This window comes from Nymphaea colorata, chromosome 8 (assembly GCF_008831285.2).
Source record: "Nymphaea colorata isolate Beijing-Zhang1983 chromosome 8, ASM883128v2, whole genome shotgun sequence".
NCBI lineage: Eukaryota > Viridiplantae > Streptophyta > Magnoliopsida > Nymphaeales > Nymphaeaceae > Nymphaea > Nymphaea colorata.
This window is the reverse complement of record NC_045145.1, coordinates 20,756,084-20,779,308: the sequence shown is the minus strand read 5'-3', so window position 1 is coordinate 20,779,308 and position 23,225 is coordinate 20,756,084. Positions and strand designations below refer to the sequence as shown.

General features: G+C 39.5%; 2 protein-coding genes and 1 long non-coding RNA gene across 3 annotated transcripts; 1 reads left to right on the top strand and 2 right to left on the bottom strand.

The window, feature by feature from the left end:
* Window positions 1–2,684: 2,684 nt before the first annotated feature.
* On the bottom strand, window positions 2,685–5,977 carry LOC126410291 (uncharacterized). The gene is made up of 2 exons (XR_007574053.1): window positions 4,704–5,977; window positions 2,685–4,611 (listed from the first exon to the last, which is right to left on the bottom strand). It is a non-coding gene; the product is annotated as an uncharacterized LOC126410291 (long non-coding RNA).
* A 559-nt stretch (window positions 5,978–6,536) lies between these two features.
* On the top strand, window positions 6,537–11,231 carry LOC116258609 (guanine nucleotide-binding protein subunit gamma 4-like). Its single transcript, XM_050079040.1, has 5 exons — window positions 6,537–7,414; window positions 8,348–8,400; window positions 8,503–8,547; window positions 8,630–8,671; window positions 9,840–11,231. The coding sequence occupies exons 1-5, from the start codon at window positions 7,253–7,255 to the stop codon at window positions 11,209–11,211; spliced, it is 1,674 nt and encodes a 557-aa protein (XP_049934997.1). The 5' UTR covers window positions 6,537–7,252; the 3' UTR covers window positions 11,212–11,231.
* Window positions 11,232–12,294: 1,063 nt separating this feature from the next.
* LOC116258610 (G-protein coupled receptor 1) lies at window positions 12,295–21,921 on the bottom strand. The gene is made up of 9 exons (XM_031635837.2): window positions 21,553–21,921; window positions 19,521–19,552; window positions 18,845–19,014; window positions 16,841–16,935; window positions 16,070–16,171; window positions 15,864–15,920; window positions 14,232–14,375; window positions 13,530–13,600; window positions 12,295–12,689 (listed from the first exon to the last, which is right to left on the bottom strand). The coding sequence occupies exons 1-9, from the start codon at window positions 21,715–21,717 to the stop codon at window positions 12,584–12,586; spliced, it is 942 nt and encodes a 313-aa protein (XP_031491697.1). The 5' UTR covers window positions 21,718–21,921; the 3' UTR covers window positions 12,295–12,583.
* Between the last annotated feature and the right edge of the window lie 1,304 nt (window positions 21,922–23,225).

The window sequence follows — 23,225 nt, the reverse complement described above, 5'->3', positions numbered from 1 at the left end:
CAAATTCTAGTTTTGACCTTATCAAGAGGTGGTCTTCTAATTTATCATCCAAGGTTATTTTTGTCGCTACGAGCCCCTAACACGCAGTCTCATGTTAGGGGCCTAACAGGTGACTTAACATAGCTGGTCGAGCTGACGAGTTAGTGAAAGTGATGTCAGTTCTATTCTCATAAGTATTACTTTTTTAGACTGCAAAAGGCAGGAGACATTATTCTCGAGTGAAAATCTAAGCTTCATGAACAAAAGGAAGAAAAAAGAGATTCGGCCTTTCACCTGAGAGAGGTGGGATTCCCTCCTGCTCACCAAATGAATGCTACTAAAAGCGAATGCCAGTTAAGGGCAGTAGTGGTCGAAGCGCAGGAGATGACCATCTGATCATCCATTTACATTTAGAACTAACTTTTCAAGGAGGTCAACAGTTCCATTTGAAAATAAGTTACAAGCAAACGACAAAGGCCTGAGGGTGTAGGGGGCGTTGTTAGGAACGTGGTGGCTCTCTCACACTCTTAATGCACCAAGAGAATAAGAAAGCAAAAGAAGAAAAAATGAATGAACACAAAGTTTTATGTGGTTGAGCAGTGGCCGCCACTTTGTGGCTAATGTGAGCAGTTGCCCCCATCAGCCTCACAAACTTTACTTATATTAATAATTTCATGTATTTGGTTGTTTATAAATATAGGTGCCCCTTAATGTTGTTATTGAACTAGTGCCCCCACCACCACCAGCAAAATTGGCTCCGCTAGTGGTGGTTGACAATATTCTCTTAGGTTCAAGGGGAGCCACATAGAGTAGGTTTTCACTATCCCAAAAGAATACCAAATACAAGCTAAAACAACAAACTCATAAACATGAGAAGAAATGCTTTTACATAAATTAGGAAAGACTATCATGTATGGATCAGGCTTAACACTCCAACAAGGGTGGTGGTGTCGGGATAAGCAGCAATTGAGACTCCTTTGCCAAGAATGAAGAATGGAATCAAGATTTTGAGGTCAAAGGAGGGCAAAAGCCTATTAGCAAGATGCATTTTGACACAACGCTCACGCCAAACTTAGCTCGATGCACTTTAGTTGTTAGGACATTTTACATGCAATGTTGGAATGTTCCAACCACTTGAGTAAATTCATAGAACATTATAACATGATGTTCTTTGAATCAACCCTAAATTTGAGTGCATGATCATTGGATAATAACAATTTGTTACGAGTGTCAAACAACCTCTTAACGAACAAGTGACCCTATGCTTAAGCCAGTGTCTTTGTCAAAGATGAAAAATACACTTTTTTGTAACTTTAGCTTAATATAGCCGGTCTACTAACAACATGAATACTTTGTTCCAGCTTTGCTTCTAAATACAAGAGATGGTCTTATTGTTGTCTTTGCGTTTGAGGCTGACTAAATATTTATTTCTGGTTGGTTATTCAATGAAAAAGTTTTGGATTCTCAATCACATACATTTAGTCCCGACAAAAAAAATTCTAAGAGTTCGCGTATTGCACTTGGAGAAACAGGGACTTCACACTACAAATAAATATGAAAGCAATTATAACTTAGAGATTTTGAGCTCTCTCTCTCTCTCTCTCTCTCTCTCTCTCTCTCTCTCTCTCTTGGTTGGCTGGGGGGCATCGAACTAAACTAAATGTGAGCCTCGATTTCGTTAGAATACTTTAGAGCAAACCAATTGCATCCTCTTTCTGCATTCCTAGAACAATAAAAAATAATTAAATGAAATTGAGCTTTTCCTTTGTTCCGTAATATACTCAGGTTGCTTGAGTCCATTCCCACTGCATCATTCTTTGTAGAAAAATCTAAAATGGTTACAATCGATTTGTCATTCATAAAACAATTTAATTTAATCAAATGGCTTCGTTAGTGAGTATAAATTAGGAATGGGCATATCTTCCATCCAAGGATTTAAGATGATTCTCTGGCTGTCTTTTTTTAATTTTTATTTTTATTATGAAGGAACCTGCACCAGAGTCATGACCCCTGCCCTTCAGCGCTAGATTTGCTTTTACTTCAACTTGCTCATGGAACCAATTATAGTTGGTAAACCCGTGACTCATACTGGGATCGGTGGATGAATGACTGGGTCATTGAATGAGTCAGTTGATTCGGCGAGTTGACTCATCAATTCAGTCGAGTATTCAAATAACCATAACGTAAATCACTGCAGTGGAATCGAGTGAGTCAAGGCCGAGATAGGCTGAGTCGGGCGAAATGAGAGGCTAGTCAAGGGCAAGTCAGAAGAAACCTTGAGTCATGGCCAGATTTGTTGATGGTGCGAGCTGGCTCGGGCACTTCCCTAGTCAGCCCGGCGAGTTTCCCAACTATGGAGTCAATCTCTTTTTATAAAGTTAAAGCCTAGTCCACTCTACCAAACCTCTTGCAGGTTTTTAGGCATATCTAAAGATGCAGTTGAGTCGATACCACTAAACTCTACCTGGAACTCGATCACCATATGACGATCATCTATGTAAGGCAGGGGCGAAGGCAGGTGTGGGCAATTGCCCACATAGGCTCATAAAAAATGTTAACTTTTTATATTGATATTTGATGATAGTTTTTCTAATTTACATTGCCCCCTTAAAAATTTCATTTATATAACTATTGTTCCCTAGCCGAATTTTTTCGGCTCCAACCCTTGACTGAGGAGATTAACATCCGCTTAATTAGACCTAAGGTTTACATTTAAACCATGTTTGTTAGCATTGGATTTCATATTTGAGGTTTAGCAAACAACAGATTTTAGATCCATGGATTTCATATCCATAAGGCGGTTCAATCTCATATCTGCATGGGAAGCTACACTTACCTGGCCTTCGACAGACCTCTGCTTGCCAAACCCTTGTGGCTAAGGGTTGTCTGTCTCCTCAACTGGTCATAAAATAAGTTGGCCGACTCCTTCCTGTCTCCCCCTTCGGCTTAGAAATCACTTATTTTTTTCTGACAGATCTTCAAAGGAGGACTCTTTTCCACTTCAAAGTACAGAGTGGCCTTGAAGACCTCAATGCATGTGATAAAGAAGGTCTCTAGTAGGCCGGTAGAGAGAGAGAGAGAGAGAGAGAGAGAGAGACGAAGAGGAGAGAGAGAGAGAGAGAGAGAGAGAGAGACGAAGAGTGATAAACCCTTGGTTGCTATGGACGAAACAAGAACAAGGAAGGAAAGAAAGAGTGAGAGAGAGAGAGAGCTTCCTCTACTTTATCTCAAGCTCTTAAGGATGATTAGTGCCCACTGGAATCAAAGGAACCACGTCTCATCTTGCCCTCTATGCCCGACCAGTTATACTACACTCTTAGGGTAAGAAAAGAGACAGAGCATAACAAAATTTGAGATCAACAAATTCCCTAAATACAAGAAGAGAGAGAGAGAAAGACTTTGGTCACCATAAGAGAGAGAAATTGAGAAATTGTAGTTAAAGAACTTAGAATGCCATGTTTAAGAGTTGAACCATTCATAAGCTTATCCAAGGGCAGGTAGTTAAAAGAGCTTCGAATGCCATGTCTAAGAGTTGAACTATTTATGATCATAAGCTTCCCCCCCCCCCTATATATATATATATATATATATATATATATATGCAATTTTTAAAAACTTTTATTTTGGCTTTTGTTAAAATTTTGAAACTATATTTCAGCCTCCTTAATAAAAAATTAATGGTTCCGCTCTGGGCTTATCAAACATAGAGTTAGAGTCAACAGCCATTCCTACTTTAAAGTTACAGAAAATTTTTTCGCCATCTATACCATAAAAGATTCATAAAACATTTTTATTGGAGCCTAAAAACGTAGGGAGAGAGTATAGCCTTCTCTTGAAGGCAATGAAAAAACCACTTCCCTCGTTAAAAGAAAACCAAAACACAGGTAAGTTCTACCAATCCATCACTCAATATGCATTTAGACTGTCAACACTTAGAAAAGCAAAGGAAAAAAAAACTCGTCGAAGAGGATTTTGTGTTCATTAAGGGGCCGTTTGATGGCAGAAAATATGGAAATGGAAAAAAATTTCTAGAAAAAAATTCCTGGAATTAATGAATAGGAAATAAAATTTCAATTGTCCAAAACCAAGTTTTGTTTGTTACATAGGAATTATGTTTCTGGAAATTTTTTTTTTGTTTGATGAAAAAAAATTGGAAAAGAAGGAAGGGGACGACGGTTCTGTGTGAGAGGAAGACGACGACCACCGCCATCACCGAGGAAACTCCGAGTCGTCTTTTCCTCCGCCCTCTGGTCTACACCACCACCATCCCGGACCTGCAGAAGTGGCATTTGTGGGCCAGAAACATCGCCCTCTTTGTGGGTTCGAAGTTTGCCCAGCTCGACAATGGCCCCGACTCTCACACCCTCTGCAGAGAGGTCGAATAGCTCTTGGAGGATGCCGTCGAGATCTATGACCACCGATATACTCTGGAAGATTTTCTCAACTGGAAGCAAAAGGGGGACGGAACTCCACCCGCGAGAAAAGAGGGAGGAACTGTAGGAATCTCATCCTTTCCCTTTCCCTCTCTCTCTATGTCTCTCCTTGTGGATCAGGGCAGCCATATCCGCCTGCGCATTCAAATTTTTGCGTTCCATCTCTTGTTCAAAGGGTTTCTGCCACATCCAATTCCACCTAACGGTTGACGACCAATTCGTTTGATCAGAGGGGTTAAGAAGAAGAAGCAAAAGGAAAGAGGAAGAGAAGATGATGATGCAGAACCCTACCCAGATGAAGGCACCGTCGCCTGCCAAGCTTCCCCATTCCCCATCTATCCTCTCTCCCCCATCATCCACTAGCACCAATCCAACGCCACAACCGCCAGTACCACCACCATCAGCGGCAGCAACAAGGTCAGCCTCAACCGCCCAACAGAAGCAGACATTCTTCCTCCCAACGGATTCCCCGGCGAAACCTCAGGTGGGTGAACGGGCGAGAGGAAGACGCTGTGAGAGGGCGAGCAGGCGAGAGGGCAAACGGGCGAGAGGAAGACGCTGTGAGAGGAGACAGCGAGGTTGGTGCGGCTGCGGGTGAGAGGAAGACGCTGTGAGAGGAGAAAGCGAGGTTGGTGCTGCTGCGGGCGAGAGAGAGGATGATGCGGCTGCGGGAGGAGAAAGCAAGGAGAAGCAAGGTGTGCCCTAACGGGCAAAAATATTTCTCCGGAAAAAAGTTTCCGAAATCGACCGTAACGGTCCAAAATTTTTTTCTGCGTTTGATAAACCGGAAATTTTTTAAAAATTTGAATTTTTTTTCTGCTGCTACAGGATTTTTCCTGCCCGTCAAACGCCCCCTAAAGAAACAACTTTTTTCTAAGCAGAAAAGATTCAACAAGTGGCTATGATCTCGAAAAAAACAGGTCAGCTCGCGGCAAATAAAAAAGGTGGAAGTCTCCTGAAGTTGGTACAAGAAATTTTCTTGATTAGTTGTTTCAGAGATTATGAATTCGCAAGTGTCCATGGCAAAAAACAATTGGACGCAGCAGAGCCTTCGTCCGGTGAGCTGGAGGCAAGTGCGCGGGCCCCGTCATCGCCTCGGATTCGAAAAATGAGGGCGGGAGAAGGAGGATCATGTGCACTGCGGGGTCTGTCAAAGTGTCCCACCACATGGGGCGGAGGACGAGAGCTTCTCTGCCCACCGCCCGGAAAGGGGCCGAGCGATCGTACGGCGGTCGTCAGAGAAGCCACCGCTTCTGCGAGAGGAAACCAGATCTCCGCCGTTCATCGTCGACCGGAAGAGGGGAAGGGAGCGAGACACCCGGGGACAGGGAGCCGTTCGTCCCCAGCCGATGGACGGCGCGCAGGAGAGCTTTTCTTCACACAGCATCCGTGCACCGCACCGTTATGAATGTTCTGATGCCGTCCTCTGGCAGGGGGCCGGCGTCTCCTTCGCCGTTCATTTCAAAATGGACGGCACCGGGAGGAGCTCTAAAGGGAAGACTGCCAGCTCCATTTATGCTCCTCTTCTCTCTCTCTCTCTCTCTCTCTGCCATAAAAGAGATTTCGCTGGCGGCTGACCTAATGAAGCTGGCTATGTTCCCAAAATAACGGCACGTTTTAAAGGCAGAGGATCATTCTTAATCTTCTCTTCATTTGATCTTATGTTATTCGATATAGAAATCTCAAATTGATTTGGAATCTACTTCGTTGGATTAAACAAAAAAAGATAGAATTGATTAACCATTTTGAATTGAATATCCAATTTCATAGAGGTAGAATCCAATTAAAATTTGATAAATGTCTAAATAAATGCGGTTGGATCCAATTATGATTAAAAAGTGTCGGAGTTGAATCTAAATTCTAACAAGTTACATACAATCAGATGAACAGAATTCGGCGGAGGCTGAATCTAACCCGTAGTCAAACTGCTATGGGTCTGTAATTGCATCAAACTTTAAGCAAAGTCATCTTTGTGAAAAAGTTTTTTAAAAAGAGCGAGTTCTTCTGATTGATGATCGTGATGGCTAAATTCTAAGTCGTTGAGAACCGAGAACAAATCCCAACTGATATTTTAATCACGGAAATTTTCCGTTAAGACGTCGGCTCCTCTGTCTCTCTCTCTTTCTCTTTCTCTGTGTGCGAAACCCAAGAAGAGCAGGTACGCACTCGAGAGCATGCTCAGGGAGAAGGAAAAAAGAGAGAGAGAGAATCGGGGCGCCTCCTTCTCTTCTTCCCAACCTCGATTTTCTCCCCACGTCGTACGGAACCGAGATTCTCACTGCGGAGAGAGGAGGAGGAGGGGAATGCAATTTGCAATTAACGATGCAAAAATGGGGGCATTCCTCGGAAGCGGCAGAGAAGCCGTTTGGGGAAATCCTAGGGCTCCACTTTCCGAGCATCTTGTGTATCTCCTCTGTTCGCCTTTCTTCCTGTATTATTCCTTCTACCGAAAACAGTGTTCTGGAAGGAAGACAGAGAAAGAGTGTGTTATAAACTATAATAAGATGACATCAACGGCGTCATGTGCAGCAGCAGCTGGAACGGTCAGACCTCCTGCTGCTGCACCAGTAACAGTGGCTGCTGCAGCAGACGTGGCAGCCTTTAGCTGCAGCAACGCTCGCTCGCTCTCTCTCTCTCTCTATTATTGCTTCTCTCCTTCTCTTCCTATTGGTCATGGTCATTGTTAGGCTGCCGTCTATTCTTCCTCGCTTCCTTTTCCGCTGCCTGCGTTCGCTCCTCTCTGTCTCTCTCTCGTAGCTCCGTTTTTTTTTTTTTCTCTGTCATTAGGGGGCTCAGTGCGTGAGGAGGAGTTAGAGAGGGGGGCGGAAGAGGACCTGGAGATGGCGACCTCGGAAGCCGTCGTTAGACCGACGACCTGCTCAGCTACACTGCCACTGCCGCTGCCCTGCCCAAGGTCGCCTCCTTCCCAACCTGACCCGTACGGAAAGCATCGTTTGGAGAAGCAGATTGAAATCTTGAACCACGAGATCGGTTCCCTTGAGGTCTCTCTCTCTCTCTATCTCTCTTTCTTTCTCTCTTATACGGTATAACTGTCGGGTGGGTGGCCTTAATTTGTGATGATTTCCATGCCATAGCCTGCAAATCAAGTCCTGCAGATATTTTTAGCAAGTTTTCTTTTGGATTTTCTTTTCATGAGCATATTATTCTCTTCAATTTTGTAAAATATAGCAAATTGTAGACCTAGATCGTCGATTTTTCTAGTTCTTCAACTGCTTGCATGTTTTATCGGAGTGATCCAACAAGCAGACTCCTATCGTGTCTATATGCGCATGCCATAGCAACTAGGCATGGAAGTAGGGAGTGGGGAGGATTGAATCAAGCTATCCTGTATATGTCTGTTGTGCAATTAGCAAATTCTAACCATTTTCTATTCTGTACATATATAGGAAAAAGGGAACGCCATTTCTTGTTGGTGATATTGGATAGAACCAGTGAAGATTTTAATTCCTCCAAATTCTCCAATCATGTAGCAGTGCAACAATATGAACCATTGTCTTTTCTCAGATAAATCACGAATATTTTCATCCTTAATACATATTTTCTATTATACAAGATTAAGCTAGAGAAGGTATATACAAGCGGAGACTAATCAACATTCATAAATCGAGTTAATGTTTCTGTAAGTTGAATTGTAGATACATTGTAAGCCAAATCTTTAAACACCCAATTTATGTGCGCTATGGATTTTGTGAAGTCCTAAACAACCGATTTATGTCAGATCCAAATCTCGTTTTGGTGTAGATTTTCTCTACATGCTTTGATGTCTAATAGGAAGAAACACATGAAAAAGCAGGTGTTTGAATTCATTTTATAACGAGTGATTCTTTATCTGCAGTTTCTAGTCTTTAAGTATTTTTGTGCATTACTTAATCTCTTCCAATTCTATAGTCTAAAAAAAAAAATTGCATCTACAGGAGGAGTTTTTGTCGCTGGATAGCTTTCCACTTGCTTCTCAATGCTGCAAGGAGTACGCAATACGCATGTTTCTTTGTTTATATAAACCTCAGGTTCTGCTGTTCAAGTCCTTGGAGTCGTTTTTTCTTGTCACTGAGAGGATGCTCTTCTGCAGGATTGATGATTTTGTTCGAGAAAATGCAGATCCCCTATTACCCATGTATGCACCTCTCTTCATATTTTTGTCGAACATGAGCTTCTTTCTATTTGGGATTTTTACGTTTCTCTTCGATCCTGTGCAGAGTTCAGAAAGCTCAATCATGTTGGATTTGGAGAATTTTGGGGTACCATATTTTTTTTACATTTGCTACAGATTTGAATTTTATTAAACGTACTTATTTCATATTTTATCAAGTTGCCAAATTTCAACAATTTAGTAACGAAGTTGATGACATTCGTCTGTTTCTTTTTTTCCCATTTCCCCCGCGAGAGTTGCACTGCGATGTTCTTGAGTTACGGGTTTCCTGCATTGCCTATTGTGTTAAGTTGAAGTTTTTAGTGTGCCTATTGCCCAAACAAATGGAATAAACTATCATGTTGCATGACCCAAAAAAAAGCAACTTCCCTGCTTAATCAGTATGCTCGGGTAGGTAAGTGAACTTGCATTCAAGCTCCTCTCTGTCAATAGTTCTAAGCTGGAATTACTGAACAGGACGAAACAACTTTCTGAATCTGGTTCCAATTACGCATGTCATTTGGATACATAGAGCAGGTTCAGAATAGCCTTTTCTTTGGACTGAATTTTAAGATAGGCAGGTGGTTTAAGTCATCAACACACTAAAGATAAGGTGCAACGATTCGTAGTTCTTCGAAGCACATAGAAACCACGACTTTAAGCACCCATATGGCTATTCACCTGGATCAGGTCGTTGCTTACTGCCATCTTCCAGAAAAGAATGACTGCATTGCCATTGTTGAAAAGAATGAGGAGGTATTCTATCATAATTGACGGAATCTGGCCTTTCCACCGACATTACATAATCAGGGGCTACATGCTTGTTTGGATAGATTGAAGTGTTGAAAGTTCGATGCGTTATCCATTCTGTCAAGTAGAATGGGCAGAAGAATGCCTCTCTAATTGAAGATCTTCCCTTTTGATGCTTTAGATAATTGAGTGAGATCGCTTGGATTTATCAGCTTCAAATTGTCTGCTGTTTTTCTATGCTGGATGCTTCAATTTGTGTGGCTGGAAATGTTTATACTTGAAATGTTCTGTTCTTTTGATCTCTCGTTGTCAAGCTTTTAAACTTTGTTATGAGCACCATGCAATGTATACTTTATTGCTTACTGGACTACTTTAAGCATTAATTTGTAAGGAAGGTATGGAATCATATAACCCTGTAGAGGGATATGCCTTTCTGATGTTCTATAATTTATACTATTTCATTTTTGCTCTAATTGAGGTAAAGAAAATAAAGATAATGCGTTTTCTATTTTTGTATTGTTTTGCAGCGTAATTTTCTGCTTCAATTTCTCATACTTGTGCTGCAGCAGCAGCAACTGTGAGCTTAGCTTGCCCAAACCATGTTGTTCGTGCCATGCAAAAAAGCGTCGGAAGTGGCAATGTGTGACATATTGCTGTACCTGCAATCCATGTGCCCTGCCAAGTCTCTCTTGCCCTGACTGCACTTGCACTTTGCCTGATTGCTGTTGCTGTGAACCTGATCAGAATCGCAATTTACCAGTTTGCTCCTCTTGTATTCCTAAGTGCGGTTGCAGTTTACCGGATTGCTCTTGCTGTATTCCCAACTGTGGTTGCAGTTCAGCAGATTGCTCCAGAGGTGCTGATAAATGCAGATGCAGCATACCAGGCTGCTCTTCCAAGTGTGGTTGCAGTTTGGCAGGTTGCTTTCGCTGTAAGTCCAAGTGTCACTGCAGCCAGCCGGACTGCTCTTGCTGCACCCTGAAAAATTGCAGTTTACCGGCTTGCTCTTGTATCCCCAAGTGTTGCAGTTTAGCGAAACACTCTTGTTGCAGTCCCAAGTGCAGTTGCAAATCACCAGGCTGCTCCTGCTGTATGCCTAAGTGCAGTTGCAGTTTACCGGACTGTTCCTGTTGCACTCTCAAGTGCAGTTGCAGGTTGCCTGACTGCTCTTTCTGTATGCCCAAGTGCAAGTGCGGTTTAGCTGACTACTCCTGCTGTATGCCCAAGTGCAGTTGCAGTTTACCAGATTGCTCTTGCTGTACACCGAAGTGTAGTTGCAGTTTACCAGATTGCTCTTGCAGTATGCCCAAGTGCAGTTGCACTTTACCAGATTGCTCTTGCTGTATGCCCAAGTGCAAATGCAGTTTAGCTGACTGCTCTTGCTGTATGCCCACGTGCAGTTGCAGTTTACCAGATTGCTCTTGCTGTGTTCCAAAGTGCAGCTGCAGTTTTCCAGATTGCTCTTGCTGTATTCCCAAGTGCCGTTGCAGTTTTCCAGATTGCTCTTGCTGTTATCCTAAGTGTTGTTGCAGTCTTCCAGATTGCTCTTGCTGTATTCCCAAGTGTTGTTGCAGTTTACCTAACTGTTCTGGTTGCACACCTGGCTGTAATTGTAGCTTACCAGATTGCTCGTGTTGTATCCCCAAGTGCAATTGTAGCTTACCAGACTGCTCTTGCTGTACTCCCAGCTGCAATTGTAGTTTACCAGGCTGTTCTTGCTGTCTGCCTGACTGCAGCTTGTCATGCCTCTCCTGCTGCGTCCCAGACTGCAGTTGCTGCATATGCTCTTGGCCAAATTGTTCCAAGGCATCATGTTGTTGGCCACGCTGTAAATGGCCCAGCCTATTGTGTTGGCCAAAGTGTACAAACAATTGCTTTCTTCCTTCTTGGTTATGCTAGAAGGCACTTACTTTTCTCAATTTTCCTGTGCCTGCTCTGTCATCCTTCCTTGATTTTCTAAAAGCAAAAGGAACCATGTGCTAAGTAAGATTCCAGCCTTATTGCCGATTCTGAAGTTTGGAGTTATTGGCCTAAGGAATCCTCATACTACATTCCCATGGGACTAGAGATTTATTCATTTATTTTGGTATCTTTCATTGACTTGATAAGCAGTAATGATTTTGTTCACGAAATATGTGAGGTAAAATATAAGCTAAGACTAGTAAGAAGACTACAAAGTCTTACTGCATTGCCAACAGAATTATTAATTTGCTCATAATCCTGAAGTGTGCCTAAAAGTGATGCTGCAGGTTCGGTACTCCTGTACAAAATCAGGCCAGCAAAACCAGATCCCTCAGCTCACTTAATCTTGCTCCCTCTTTCACTCTTTCTCTCTGGTGCATGTCTTCAAATTCAAGAGCTGCAACACCGGGCATTATGTTTCTTCCTATATTGAAGTGAAAAGAATTATGAACTATAAAGTAACCATGCAGTCATCAGCACACCTGGAGCAGACTTATGTTGGAAAACAGCAAGACTTCATGAGCATAATCCTCAATCTGAAAACCTTAAAACGTCATGACAGTGTCTGCACCAGAGTGCTATTTTCAGCAATACCCAGTATGGGGACCAGAACTGACATATGAGGGTGGTGGTCAACATATACCGATAGGTAGGCTTTAGTGAAGAGGAGGTACTCCCCAGTACACTGTCAAACTTATACCTAAGAAGTATCAAAATACAGCTGCAATGATTCGAAGAGCAAACCATCAGGCCTACACCATCCAAAATGACCTATCTAAGAAATTTACTCATACTCATAAAATCACTGCCAACTTTAGTAGGAAATTGAGGATGGACTCAGAGACTTAGCTTTCACCAGCAGGCCCTCATAGGTGTAGAACTTTCCACTGCCACCTCAACCCAGCAGTTTGTTAGATGATGCTACTAAACAAAGCAAATCCTAGGAATTTCATTAGACCAAAAAGAAAACCATTGACTTTGTAGCCCAAGATCACCAACAACCATCTTAACAATCATGAATTGAGTCAGAAAGAAACGAATGTGGTGAATAATTCTAGTGTAGATATACAATACCACTCTGACCTGGCAAACATATATCGTTCATGATACTGGAACCTCAAAAAATGAGCTTTTACAATGAAATGAACAACGAACTGCATTTTTATGTCATAAGGTACAAAAAGCATTCTGGTATGCTTACAGCACTCTTCTCAAATTTTTATAAGCTTAACACCTGAAGTACCATTTGAAGAGTGAAACTTGCAGAGAAGCAGTATGATATCATCAAGTGGAAGACAAAGCCATGAACTTAGGGCTGATTGTGAACTCTTAGAGGAACTAACTCATTCTCCTGCTGTTGTCCCCTAAGATGTATCTTAGCCGAAAGCAATTTCTTGAATCTATCAGGCCAACACCTGCAAAAAATTGCAAAAGTATATACGATATGTAAGAATGCCCTAGCACCCCATGAAGACAGAAAACATACATTTCATATCAGGTCTTCAGCAAGATGGTCATAGCTTAGCAATATATCATGCAGCTAGATTAGTGACCTAGCAAATGGAAGGAAATGGACTAACATTAAATAACTAAGTGGAGTGTCAGAGCAAGGATCAACATATTTCATGGATATCGAGTATCACATGATATGCAGACACACATGAACATGAACTATGGAATAGATGCACAAAATAGTGTGCTGAACCATGTTAACGTAATGTTGGGCCCATGCTGCTATTTTCATGAGTACAGGAAAACCACCAAACAGCAACCTAAAATATCCACATGACCACTGCCTCACAAATGTGAGCTGTTCAGCTTCGAAAGGGCAGCTGATATTGTAAATTTTACATGAACAGAAGCATTCCAATATAAGCATATGCAAAACAAAACATTTCAGAATCAACATAATAACACATCCAATTTCATCTCAGACGAGTATAAAATCCTGAAATGAAAAAAATAAATGGCTACTAAACGGCTACTAAAAGGCAGCTGATATTGTAAATTTTACATGAATAGAAGCATTCCAATATAAGCATATGCAAAACAAAACATTTCAGAATCAACATAATAACACATCCAAGTTCTATGTTAAGGGCATACACTATCTGTATGGCATACAGACAGTCAGTAGGCAGCAGCAACAACATAAGAGTTGTAAATGAAGCACGTAGAGTTCTACCATAAGATCATAACAAATGCCAACAGCTAAAAGTAATCCAACTAGATTCATTTCCAGGAAACTGACTTACTGATCTAGCCTTTCAAGTATTGCTCTTCTCACTGATGCATTAAGTCCGTATGCAATTGAATTGAACAAACCCTGGAACATGCATGATATGTAGATAAGTAGCTTCAATAATAAGTTAGTAATGGTGAAGAAAAATCAACAAAAAATACTTTTACATCTTCTTTAGATATACAAGTTAGGGTTAGGCAGCAGATCCCAGGTTATTTCGTGTTTCAACAGAGATGAGCTCCTGGTATTGAACTCTTGGCCTTCTTCAACCTGAAGGTCTTAGTTTAAAGTTTTAAATGTCTAATTGGTGAAGTAGTGAGCAGATATACGTGACTGATCTATTAAACCATAGGCAGGTTAATGATCCTAACATGACATCACAAATTTAAACTAAAAAAAGTCAAGCCAATAAGGCTAGAAGTATTTTTCATGTTTGTAAGCTTCTGGATGAATTAAACTAGAGAAAGGACTCACTCAACATTGCACAGAAAACAATACAACCAATTACTGACATGGAATTGATCTTAGCACCAACTCCTCAGGCGTTTATTCTTCCCTCATAAACAGTCACCAATACCTGGTCCTTCTGCATATGCCCTTCTCGCTAGGCGTAGAATAGCATAAAAGCAAAACTGGCAAATAAAGAACTCTCGTTCTAGATTATCGCTATAATATTTCTACCGGTAAATAGAGGTTGTGCAGATAAGATTCATACCATGAGGGATGCCATTCCGACATCAAGAAGTGACAGCCAAAATATTCTATGTTTAGGATCAATAAAGTCATGAATGCGATTAATAGTTCCAAAGGCCCATGAACCAATTAAGATCAATGGGTAGTATCCCCATCTGCTCAATGCCTGAAATACAGAAATTAAAAGTAATATATGAGCAATTTTCACAGATAGCTTCAAGGTTTCTCATGTGACATAAAGCAACACTGAACTGCACAGCTTTAATACACAAAACAACTATGTTTCCTTTCCAACTGCGGAAAGAAAGAACCCTTTTGCATTATCATCAATGAGTATATCAAGGAGGTAGATGGTGTATTTTGGATAAGATTCACAAACTTATGACCTGCCCAAACATGGAAAATAGAGTTGACCAAGATGCTAATTAGATACACAAGTGAAACCAGATGAATGCCCACACCCCAAACAATTATCCAACAAGACCATTACCTGACTTAATGATCAGAGTTATGTCAGACATCTAGCATGCACTTTAGGTTAGTCACACACAGTCACACACACACACACACACACATATATATATATACTGATTTATATTGAACCTACTTTCTGTTAGTTTATATGTAAGTACATATATATATGTATGTACATATGTTTCAGCATACATCACTGTATTTAAGTGTTTGTATGTATACATATGTACTTACATATGTTTTATGTACATAGGACTGTACTGTGCTTTTTTTTATATTTCTTTTCTTTTTCTAGTTTTTATTTTTCTTTCCTTTTTTCTGTGTTTCCAGATGTTGGAGAGTTCCAACGGCTAGTTTTCTACCCGTTGGAACTCAGTCCAACAGTTGGCTTTCGTCGCCCTTTAGTTTCTTTACCTCTATAAATATTGTATCAACCTAAGGTTAATTGCTATGGTTTTTTAAGCCAGGCTTGTATGACTGTTTCATATGAATAATATTCAGTTTTCATTGTGAATTGTTTCTCGATACACTTGCGCGTGGGAAGACTCTTTTGGTGACTGGAGTATAGTATACATGGTATCAGAGCTTCGGGCTTTGTTCAATCAGATTCTCTCCTGTTCTCCAAGCTGTAGACATCTTGGGAAGGTGTTTTCCAAGTTGACTTGAAGTTTTCTGCTCACCAACTATTGGCTGAATTTAATGTTTGAAAGTCTATTGCTGTTATTTACTTCTGCTGGAAGTTTGTGGCTGCTGCTATGGTGAACAACAATCACATCAATAATTATTGAAGAAGCCGGTCAGTTTGTGATTCTGCCCAGCAAGTGTTCAACGATTGGATTAGGAGTAATGGGATTCGTATTGGCAATTGGACTGCATCCATCTTGATTAATCTTTCCAGCTGGATTTGCTCAAAAAACTATAAATTCATCCCATTTTTGCTGTCCTCCAATTTCTTTTGGACATTATGAATGAGAAAGTTTCCACAATTCCCTTTCCAAAACTTACTTCTACTAATTGTGCTCAATGAGCTAGAACCATAGAGTATTTTATTAGAAGTAACACGGTCACAAATGTGTTTTTTAGGTTCAGCATTTTTGGTCCAAAATGTGCTTTTATGTCAGTCCAAAATGTATTTTGGATCAATGGAACCTTTAGCAAGCAGACATATACAAAATACTACCTTTGTATCTGCCCTTGTGTCAAATTGAGTTGTCCCATCCAGCATGCCTACTGCCATCTGACAAAGTTCAAAAACTAACTGTTAGTGAAATAGGTTATGCTGCAAACCCCTTCAAAATTCTCCAAAAAATTAAATGGAGGAACAGATGCGAAGTTTCTTCAACACAAAGAACTTTAGGTTCAGCATTTTCAGAATCATGAACCTACACGAGTTGCATTATTCAGCATGCGGATAACTTGGAAGTATGTAAACCCATTGAAAAGAATTGCACCCCATAGAGGTGCATAAAATGTCATCAGATGCACCACCTGCATTATACATGAAATCATTCAGCTGACATCCAAAGTAGGCAAACGAAAGAGTGCAAAAGCTTAAGCACAAGGTCCTCATAAACTACTTGAATATATTCAATAAGAACCATGGAGGAGCCTTTACGAAAAAGAAGGATAAATGGCATGAGAACAAATGAACTGAGTTCCTGAGACACACAATAATGGAGCTCCACAACAATTACTCCACAATAACACATATTTAATTAAGAATAATAGAATAGAAGGTGAAAAAGGAGAAAACAACCAAAAATCAAAAGAAAGTTACAAAAAGGTAATCAGTTACTGTCTGCCTTTTTTTATTTGTCTCATGTGGGAAATGTGTGCTATCACGGAATTTTATGAATAAATCTATAGAACAGTAGTGGAGAGCATAGACAAATAGGACATGAACCATGCAGAACAACAAGCTGTTCACAGAAAAATATTCATGGAGCAAAGAAAATTTATGGTACAAGTTGTAACAGATTAGGGTTGCACAATTTCATACTCAAACTAAACCACAATACATTATTTATCATGAACATCAGTCACCTAATATGATCAATTGATGGGTCAATGCGGGTGTATATTCTCAAAACCAGATGGTATCCGAATGAGAGTTAAGAAATAAGAAAGAATTTACATAGCAACAAATACTGGACGTGCCTTGCTTGTTTGTCCTGTCTGGGTCCAACACCAAGTACCTAGTTGTCCATAATTATTACCTATTGACTGTACAACAGTCATCACAAGTGAAGTCCCTGAAAAGTGGAAAAGATAATATATAGCAAGTTAAAATCAAGCAGAACAAGTACCATGTCAATAAGAAAGTATATCTCCTGCCAAAAGAGACACACCTTATGTGGTTAAAATGTTAGGCAGAGCCTAGGCAATGAATAGAGCATAGGCAAATCTAGGCTCTTTGAGCATATATATATATAGACACACACACACACACAGAGAGAGCGAGAGAGAGAGAGAGAGAGAGAGAGAGAGAGAGAGAGAGAGAGAAAAAGTCAACGCCAATAGATGCCAGACGGCTATAATTTAAAAATTCGTCACTGAAAGAACCATGAATCATCACTAGAGCCACTATAAACCGTCAATAATGCCAATGTAGTGACTGCTGTTTAGCAACAAAAATTTTTGCCATCCAGCAACATCCGACATCCCGCAGAATTTTGAGAGAGGTAGAAAGTCTAGTCAGAAAAGCATTGGGCAAAGCCTAGGTAGTTAGATCACCCTAGAGCTTAGGTGGCACGAAGCACATTAAGCACCCAAACTACCCCCTCCCCCCCAACCCACCCACACAAACCAAATTATAAAAAAAAAATAATAATAAGGGAAACCAATAAAATGCAACATTAATTGTTAAAAATAATAGTGAAGCTAAAGCATTTTTCAGTGAAAAACCTAGAACCATCAACTTACAATAATAAAACAATTAAAATGCATGATAGCTTGAACACATTAAACATTTTGCAACTTGGTGGTAAACACAAATAAAAGTTTGGAATATTAGATTTGATGAAGTTGAATAGCATTGTCATAAATATCATTTTCAGGTATTAAACGACGAGGTTCTTCTCCAGTATAATATGCCAAAGTTGTTTGGGAAAATCTCAATAAGTTTAAAACAAAAAAATTGAAAAAGGAAAGATCCTAAAAATAACGTGAAAAACATGAAAATAAAAATCTGTTAACCGAAAAATGTAAAAAACATGAAAGAAATGGAAAAAATTAAAAAAATGGAAAAAACATGAAAAAACCTTGCCTTTTCATTTTGGCATTTTTTTCAAAAGAACATGTTTTTTTCTCTCTTTTTTGGCTGACCTGTTTTTAACTTTTTTTGTCAAATAAACATGTTTTCTGTGACACTGAATTAAAGTTAACAAGTTATATAGCACAAAAAAAAACTTAAAACATAAATAACAATGCTTCTCAATGTTACAGGTTCCCAATTGTCAATTGTTTATCTGCAATTCCAATATCTAAAACTAAAATCCCAAAAGCAAGACTAAACTACTGACCTAATCAAAGGAAAAGGAACATAAATCCTCAATATAATCAATGTTTTCATGTTACATTGCTTGCCAGAAATTTGTCTTCTATCGTAATTCCAATAAGCAAAAAACATATTAAATAAGACATGTAAAGCAGAGTTAAAAACTTAACATATAAACATCCAAAGTATAATAGCACATGAGTTGGAACTATAAGTATGCATGCACACACACACAGAAGTACTGGAAACAAAAAAATCTACCAAACTAGGCCATTGTTCTAGACCATGTCTTATAGATAAGTCAAGTAAATATCTTCCACAAGAGAAGTAGACAACACTGAAATGGGTGTCCATATCTTCTATAATCCTTCTATTAAAAATAAAATCCACCTATAAGCCACTGGACAACCTATTTCTAACTAACTAAATGAAAGAAAAAAGGTAAGAAGAATTGGGCAACAAACACTTACAAGTGGCCACCTAGTAAAGCAATGAACAGGGAAAACATTCTGATTCTTAGAAGCAAAACTTGCAAAAAAAGACTAAAAGACAATGAGCATAACACCACAGCCTGTTCTTTCCAACAAACATCCAATTTTACCATCAAGAAAACCCCATGACACCAACAAATAAAGATCTACAGATGATTGCAAGAGAATGCTCACCCCAAACATATAAGTGGAAGATAGGACCCAAATCCTCAACGTCAGTTTTATGCCTAACAACAGTACGATGAAGGGTGAATGCAATAGTTGTGGTCCATAGAAACGATGCAAGACAAAAGAAATGTGTGCTGTATCCCTGTGCATAGCATAGAAATCCTTTTGATGGGTCCCTGCAACAGCAACATGATGGTTTTGAATGTGAAATTCACAAATTCAGAATCTTATTATGACCAACAAATATAGAAATCTTAGAGATTCTACAAACTTGAGATTGTAAAAAAATATTTTTCAGAAGAAATAATAATCACTAAGACTCAGAGGTGTTGATGACACTGAACCAGCAAAAGAAAAAGCTCAGCATCTCCTGTATTTATGCATCACTACAAGGATGTATAGGCAGCATCAGAATAGGAAGATTTTCAAAGACAATGACTTTAATTAGGTGGCCGGAATATAACAGTGATGGTAATGGTGGTCAATATGAATTTCCTAGCCCAGAGAGAGTTGGCAAGTAGGCTGGTTCCACAACATGATTATGGTGCATATGAACACAATACTGATGGTTGAGGTTTACTTGATAATTTGGAGAATATAAATGCAACACCTCTTCTATAAAATAGATTTCTGATTTCCAATTGGATTCCTAATTCTTAACCCAGTGATGGAAGCAGAATACCCAAATATGTTGAAGAAGCTGCAGAACATATCCTGCAACAGGAACACCATGTGTCAGAAAACTTCCATAACGAGCAGACAAAAGAAAACAACATTGAGTATCTGTATTGACTGATTAAAGAAATATGCGCCGGCGTCAATTCATAAGTATGAGATCAAACGGACAACATAAAAAGGTACGTATGGCCATTTATATCACCTAGACAAGATGGTAAGGACAAAGCAGGAGGCATGTTAGGGGAAGTATACCTAGATTTTAAGTGCAGGATGCATCTGATAAAAAATAACTTAAGAACATCCAGGTATCGGAGGCCATTAAGTTTAACCTTCATTAAAGTAAAGGATGTCAACTTGTTATATTACCATAACAAAAACATGCACAGAATAGTAAAGGAGTTGTTGGATTATGAAACAAAAAAATGTAAATATACATGTAAGTTACATATAAAGAAAGTTTTTTACAGTGGATGTATCATGATATCATGATATTTTCAAAATATTACTCATATTTGTATGTCTGTGTGTGTGCCTGCGTATGTGTGTGTGTAGGTGAACCATGGAAATTGGGCCCACATTGACCACAAAAGGAAAAATTACTATGAGAATTATCTTTCCTAAGCCAATTTATGTTAGAACCTGCATCACTATTTTAAAAAAATCCAAGGCAGAACTTGCAAGTTTGTTCTCTGGTCTAGCATTTTGGCTGATGTTGTGAATATCCCATTGCATTGGATATATATTAGTATGATGTGTACTTCATGATATACACTAACACATGGCCTAGTATTGTTGAATCATTGATAAATACTGTGTTTTTCAAACAAGTTAGCCAGCTTTGGCTAGACTTTTATTATTCTAAGAATTGCTGTTGATTCACATTTTGCATGCATTTAGGATTCTATAGGGTTATAATTTTGTGGGCTTTGTAGCACTTTTGCTTCCCACTCTTTTAAAAGTATAAATTGACATTCAAAGAGGCAACTTAGGCTCGTCAGTGACAAGAAACGTTCTATCTGCCTTCCTGTTTTATGGTGCATGTTTGTGAGGTAACAAATAGACAAAGACAGCCTTATGAAGAGTTGCATAATTGTTGTCTTAAGCAAACAGTAGAGCAACAATGCCTACATAGAAGAAAACAAGCGTATTGATCTCCCAAGGTATCAGTTCTAGAGAAATTCAACATGGTTTCAAGTGTCTAACAAGATGGAGCGAACCAAAAAGGATCAGGAGAAAAGTAATGAATAAATATAGGAAACCTCCAAGAACTTGATGTGCCCACGAAAAAGTAAAATTCTCAAATTTTTTTAATGCAAATCTGCATATGCAATGATATTAACCAGATGGATTGGCTACAAGATGCATCACATCTTATATGAATCTTGCAAGCATTAGTACCTCGAAATTTTGTGATTTTCAATTTCAACTATTATAACATTCTCATACATCCATGACCAAAAAAGTTTGACATGTTGGACCCAGATTCCTTCCCTATTTAGCAACATCTACACATGCTAGCTTGTACATTCTAAATTCTTCCATCCTGTGCAACTTTAATAAGACTAAACACTTGCCTGCATGTGTAAGTCTAGCTGAATAAGACGCGACTATGATAGCATCACCAATAGACAATGTTTCCCTATATGAAGGGATCAAGGTCCGCATGGATATAATGCATCGACATTCTTTTACAAGCATATTACACTCCCCTTGAACCCATGTCAAGTGGGAAACATCAAGACAACTAATTTACACCTGATTTAAACAATTCTTTGCCCCACAATACACAAGAATTGTAACCAAATTCCTGCTGTTTTGCTTAGCTACCTCGAGTCCTAAAACTATTACCAAACTACAGATCTCTCTCCTCAGGTACTTAGACGGTCAAATTCCAGCGAAGCAGGATAAAACGGAAGAATGCAGATCGACAGCAAACAGATATCCTAGTTCAAAGAAACAAAAACAATGAAAATATCCGGCGTTCGAGAGATCCATAAGAGGATCGAGGAAAAACGGAGACCGTGGCGAGCACTCACCGACAGGGCGAGGAAGAACACGAGCTTGAAAGAGAACTTGCGCAGCTCCTTGAAGAGGACGTAGCAGAGTACGATGAAAGACGATCCTATGAAAGAGAGGCCCGAAGCGCCGGCGCCGACTGCCTCCAGGATCCGGCGATCGTTATCGGAGAAACCGCTGGCCATTTTTCGCCGACCGAAGGGCTCCCCCGGAGGAAAAAGAAACCCAACCTCTAGGGCTCATAAGAAGCCATGAGGGAGAGAGAGATTTCCCGCTCAGCGAGTGACTAAACGAGGGACAGGATCGTGGCGGGGAAGAAGGATTCCGTTTCCCTTTGAGAAGCTTCCATTTCCCATTACATTGTTAGCGTCTTTTGAATATACAGTTCAACCTTACGGGCAAAGGAAAGATATCATATCATCACAGCATCCCCGTCCCTTTTGTAAAAAGTAAAAAAGCTCAGTTTTATTGTTAATTTCAAATCGCCGCACAATCACATGCTAATATTGAAAGGGCTACCTCCCAGAAAATGAGAAAAACAATAAAATTGATAGTAAAAAAGTACACAAGTGCACCTTTTAATTGCCGAATTATTATTTTTTTTTTTTTGCCGATGAAATAAATGCACCTTTACTTGAACTTACTTGAAAGGTAATTACTGCATGTGGAACCAAGGGTGCATTTTTTTTAGGGTCCCAAATAAAGAAATGCTCTTCTTTTCAGGCAAAAGTGAAAACAAAAGGTGTTGCTTTTTGCACAATGATAGAAATGTCCATTTCTTTTGCAAAACTAACAAGACTGCCCCTTCCATATAAAAGAAAAAAGGGTAGTCGTGCTTTACATCAGCTGGAGCGGTTGTGAATATCTCCTATCGTTTTATCGAAACATTCTTTTTTTTTTTTTTTTGCTATTTCATGCGCAATTGAAATATCCAAGGCGCAAGCCTCACAGGATGAGATGATTGCAATTGTACAACATCCATTCAAACGCTATGTTTAAAACATAACTTTCTCTTTCAAATTCGAAAGGTTTTTCACTGAGAATCTTAATTTTGTTGCACCTGCATTTATGCAGTAACAAACATGGCTTAGTAGCTGTTTGATTGATGCGAAAGGGAGCACTATTACATAATAAAACGAAATCATTCTGACAAGAAACCCTAAACTTTAAGAACTTCAAAACTAATTAGACAAAAATTAAAATCCAAATAGAACAAACCCTATTGACACTTGCTTTTCTAAATTGTTTTTTGGGAAGTTGGACCTGCCACCATGATCTTCAAATAGTAAGGTATGAGAAAAAAGATTGACAATGTACTAGTAAAATGACAGTTGGCACTTCCAAAGCTGCCCAAGTACATGTAAAATTTGGCTTTTACGTCTGTTACATCCAGATTCGGTTTATCGAATTCAAGTTCAAACCCTAGTCCATGGCTGAAATCAGTTTAAAGAAGACCCGACTAAATTGAATATAGTAAATGGCGGAAACGACCTGAATCCAGAACGTTTGATCTCTGCCCCCAAATTGTTCAAGAAAATCAGAATTTAATGTCCATTCCTTCTTAGATATCAATCGAAAGACTGTCTTAGCCAGCAAAGTAGGGTTTTTTACAAGTTTTGCGATGGACACTCGTGAAAAACCCTGATAGCCATGGACGTTCTGAGTTAACAACCTGAACCAATGTCATCAATAT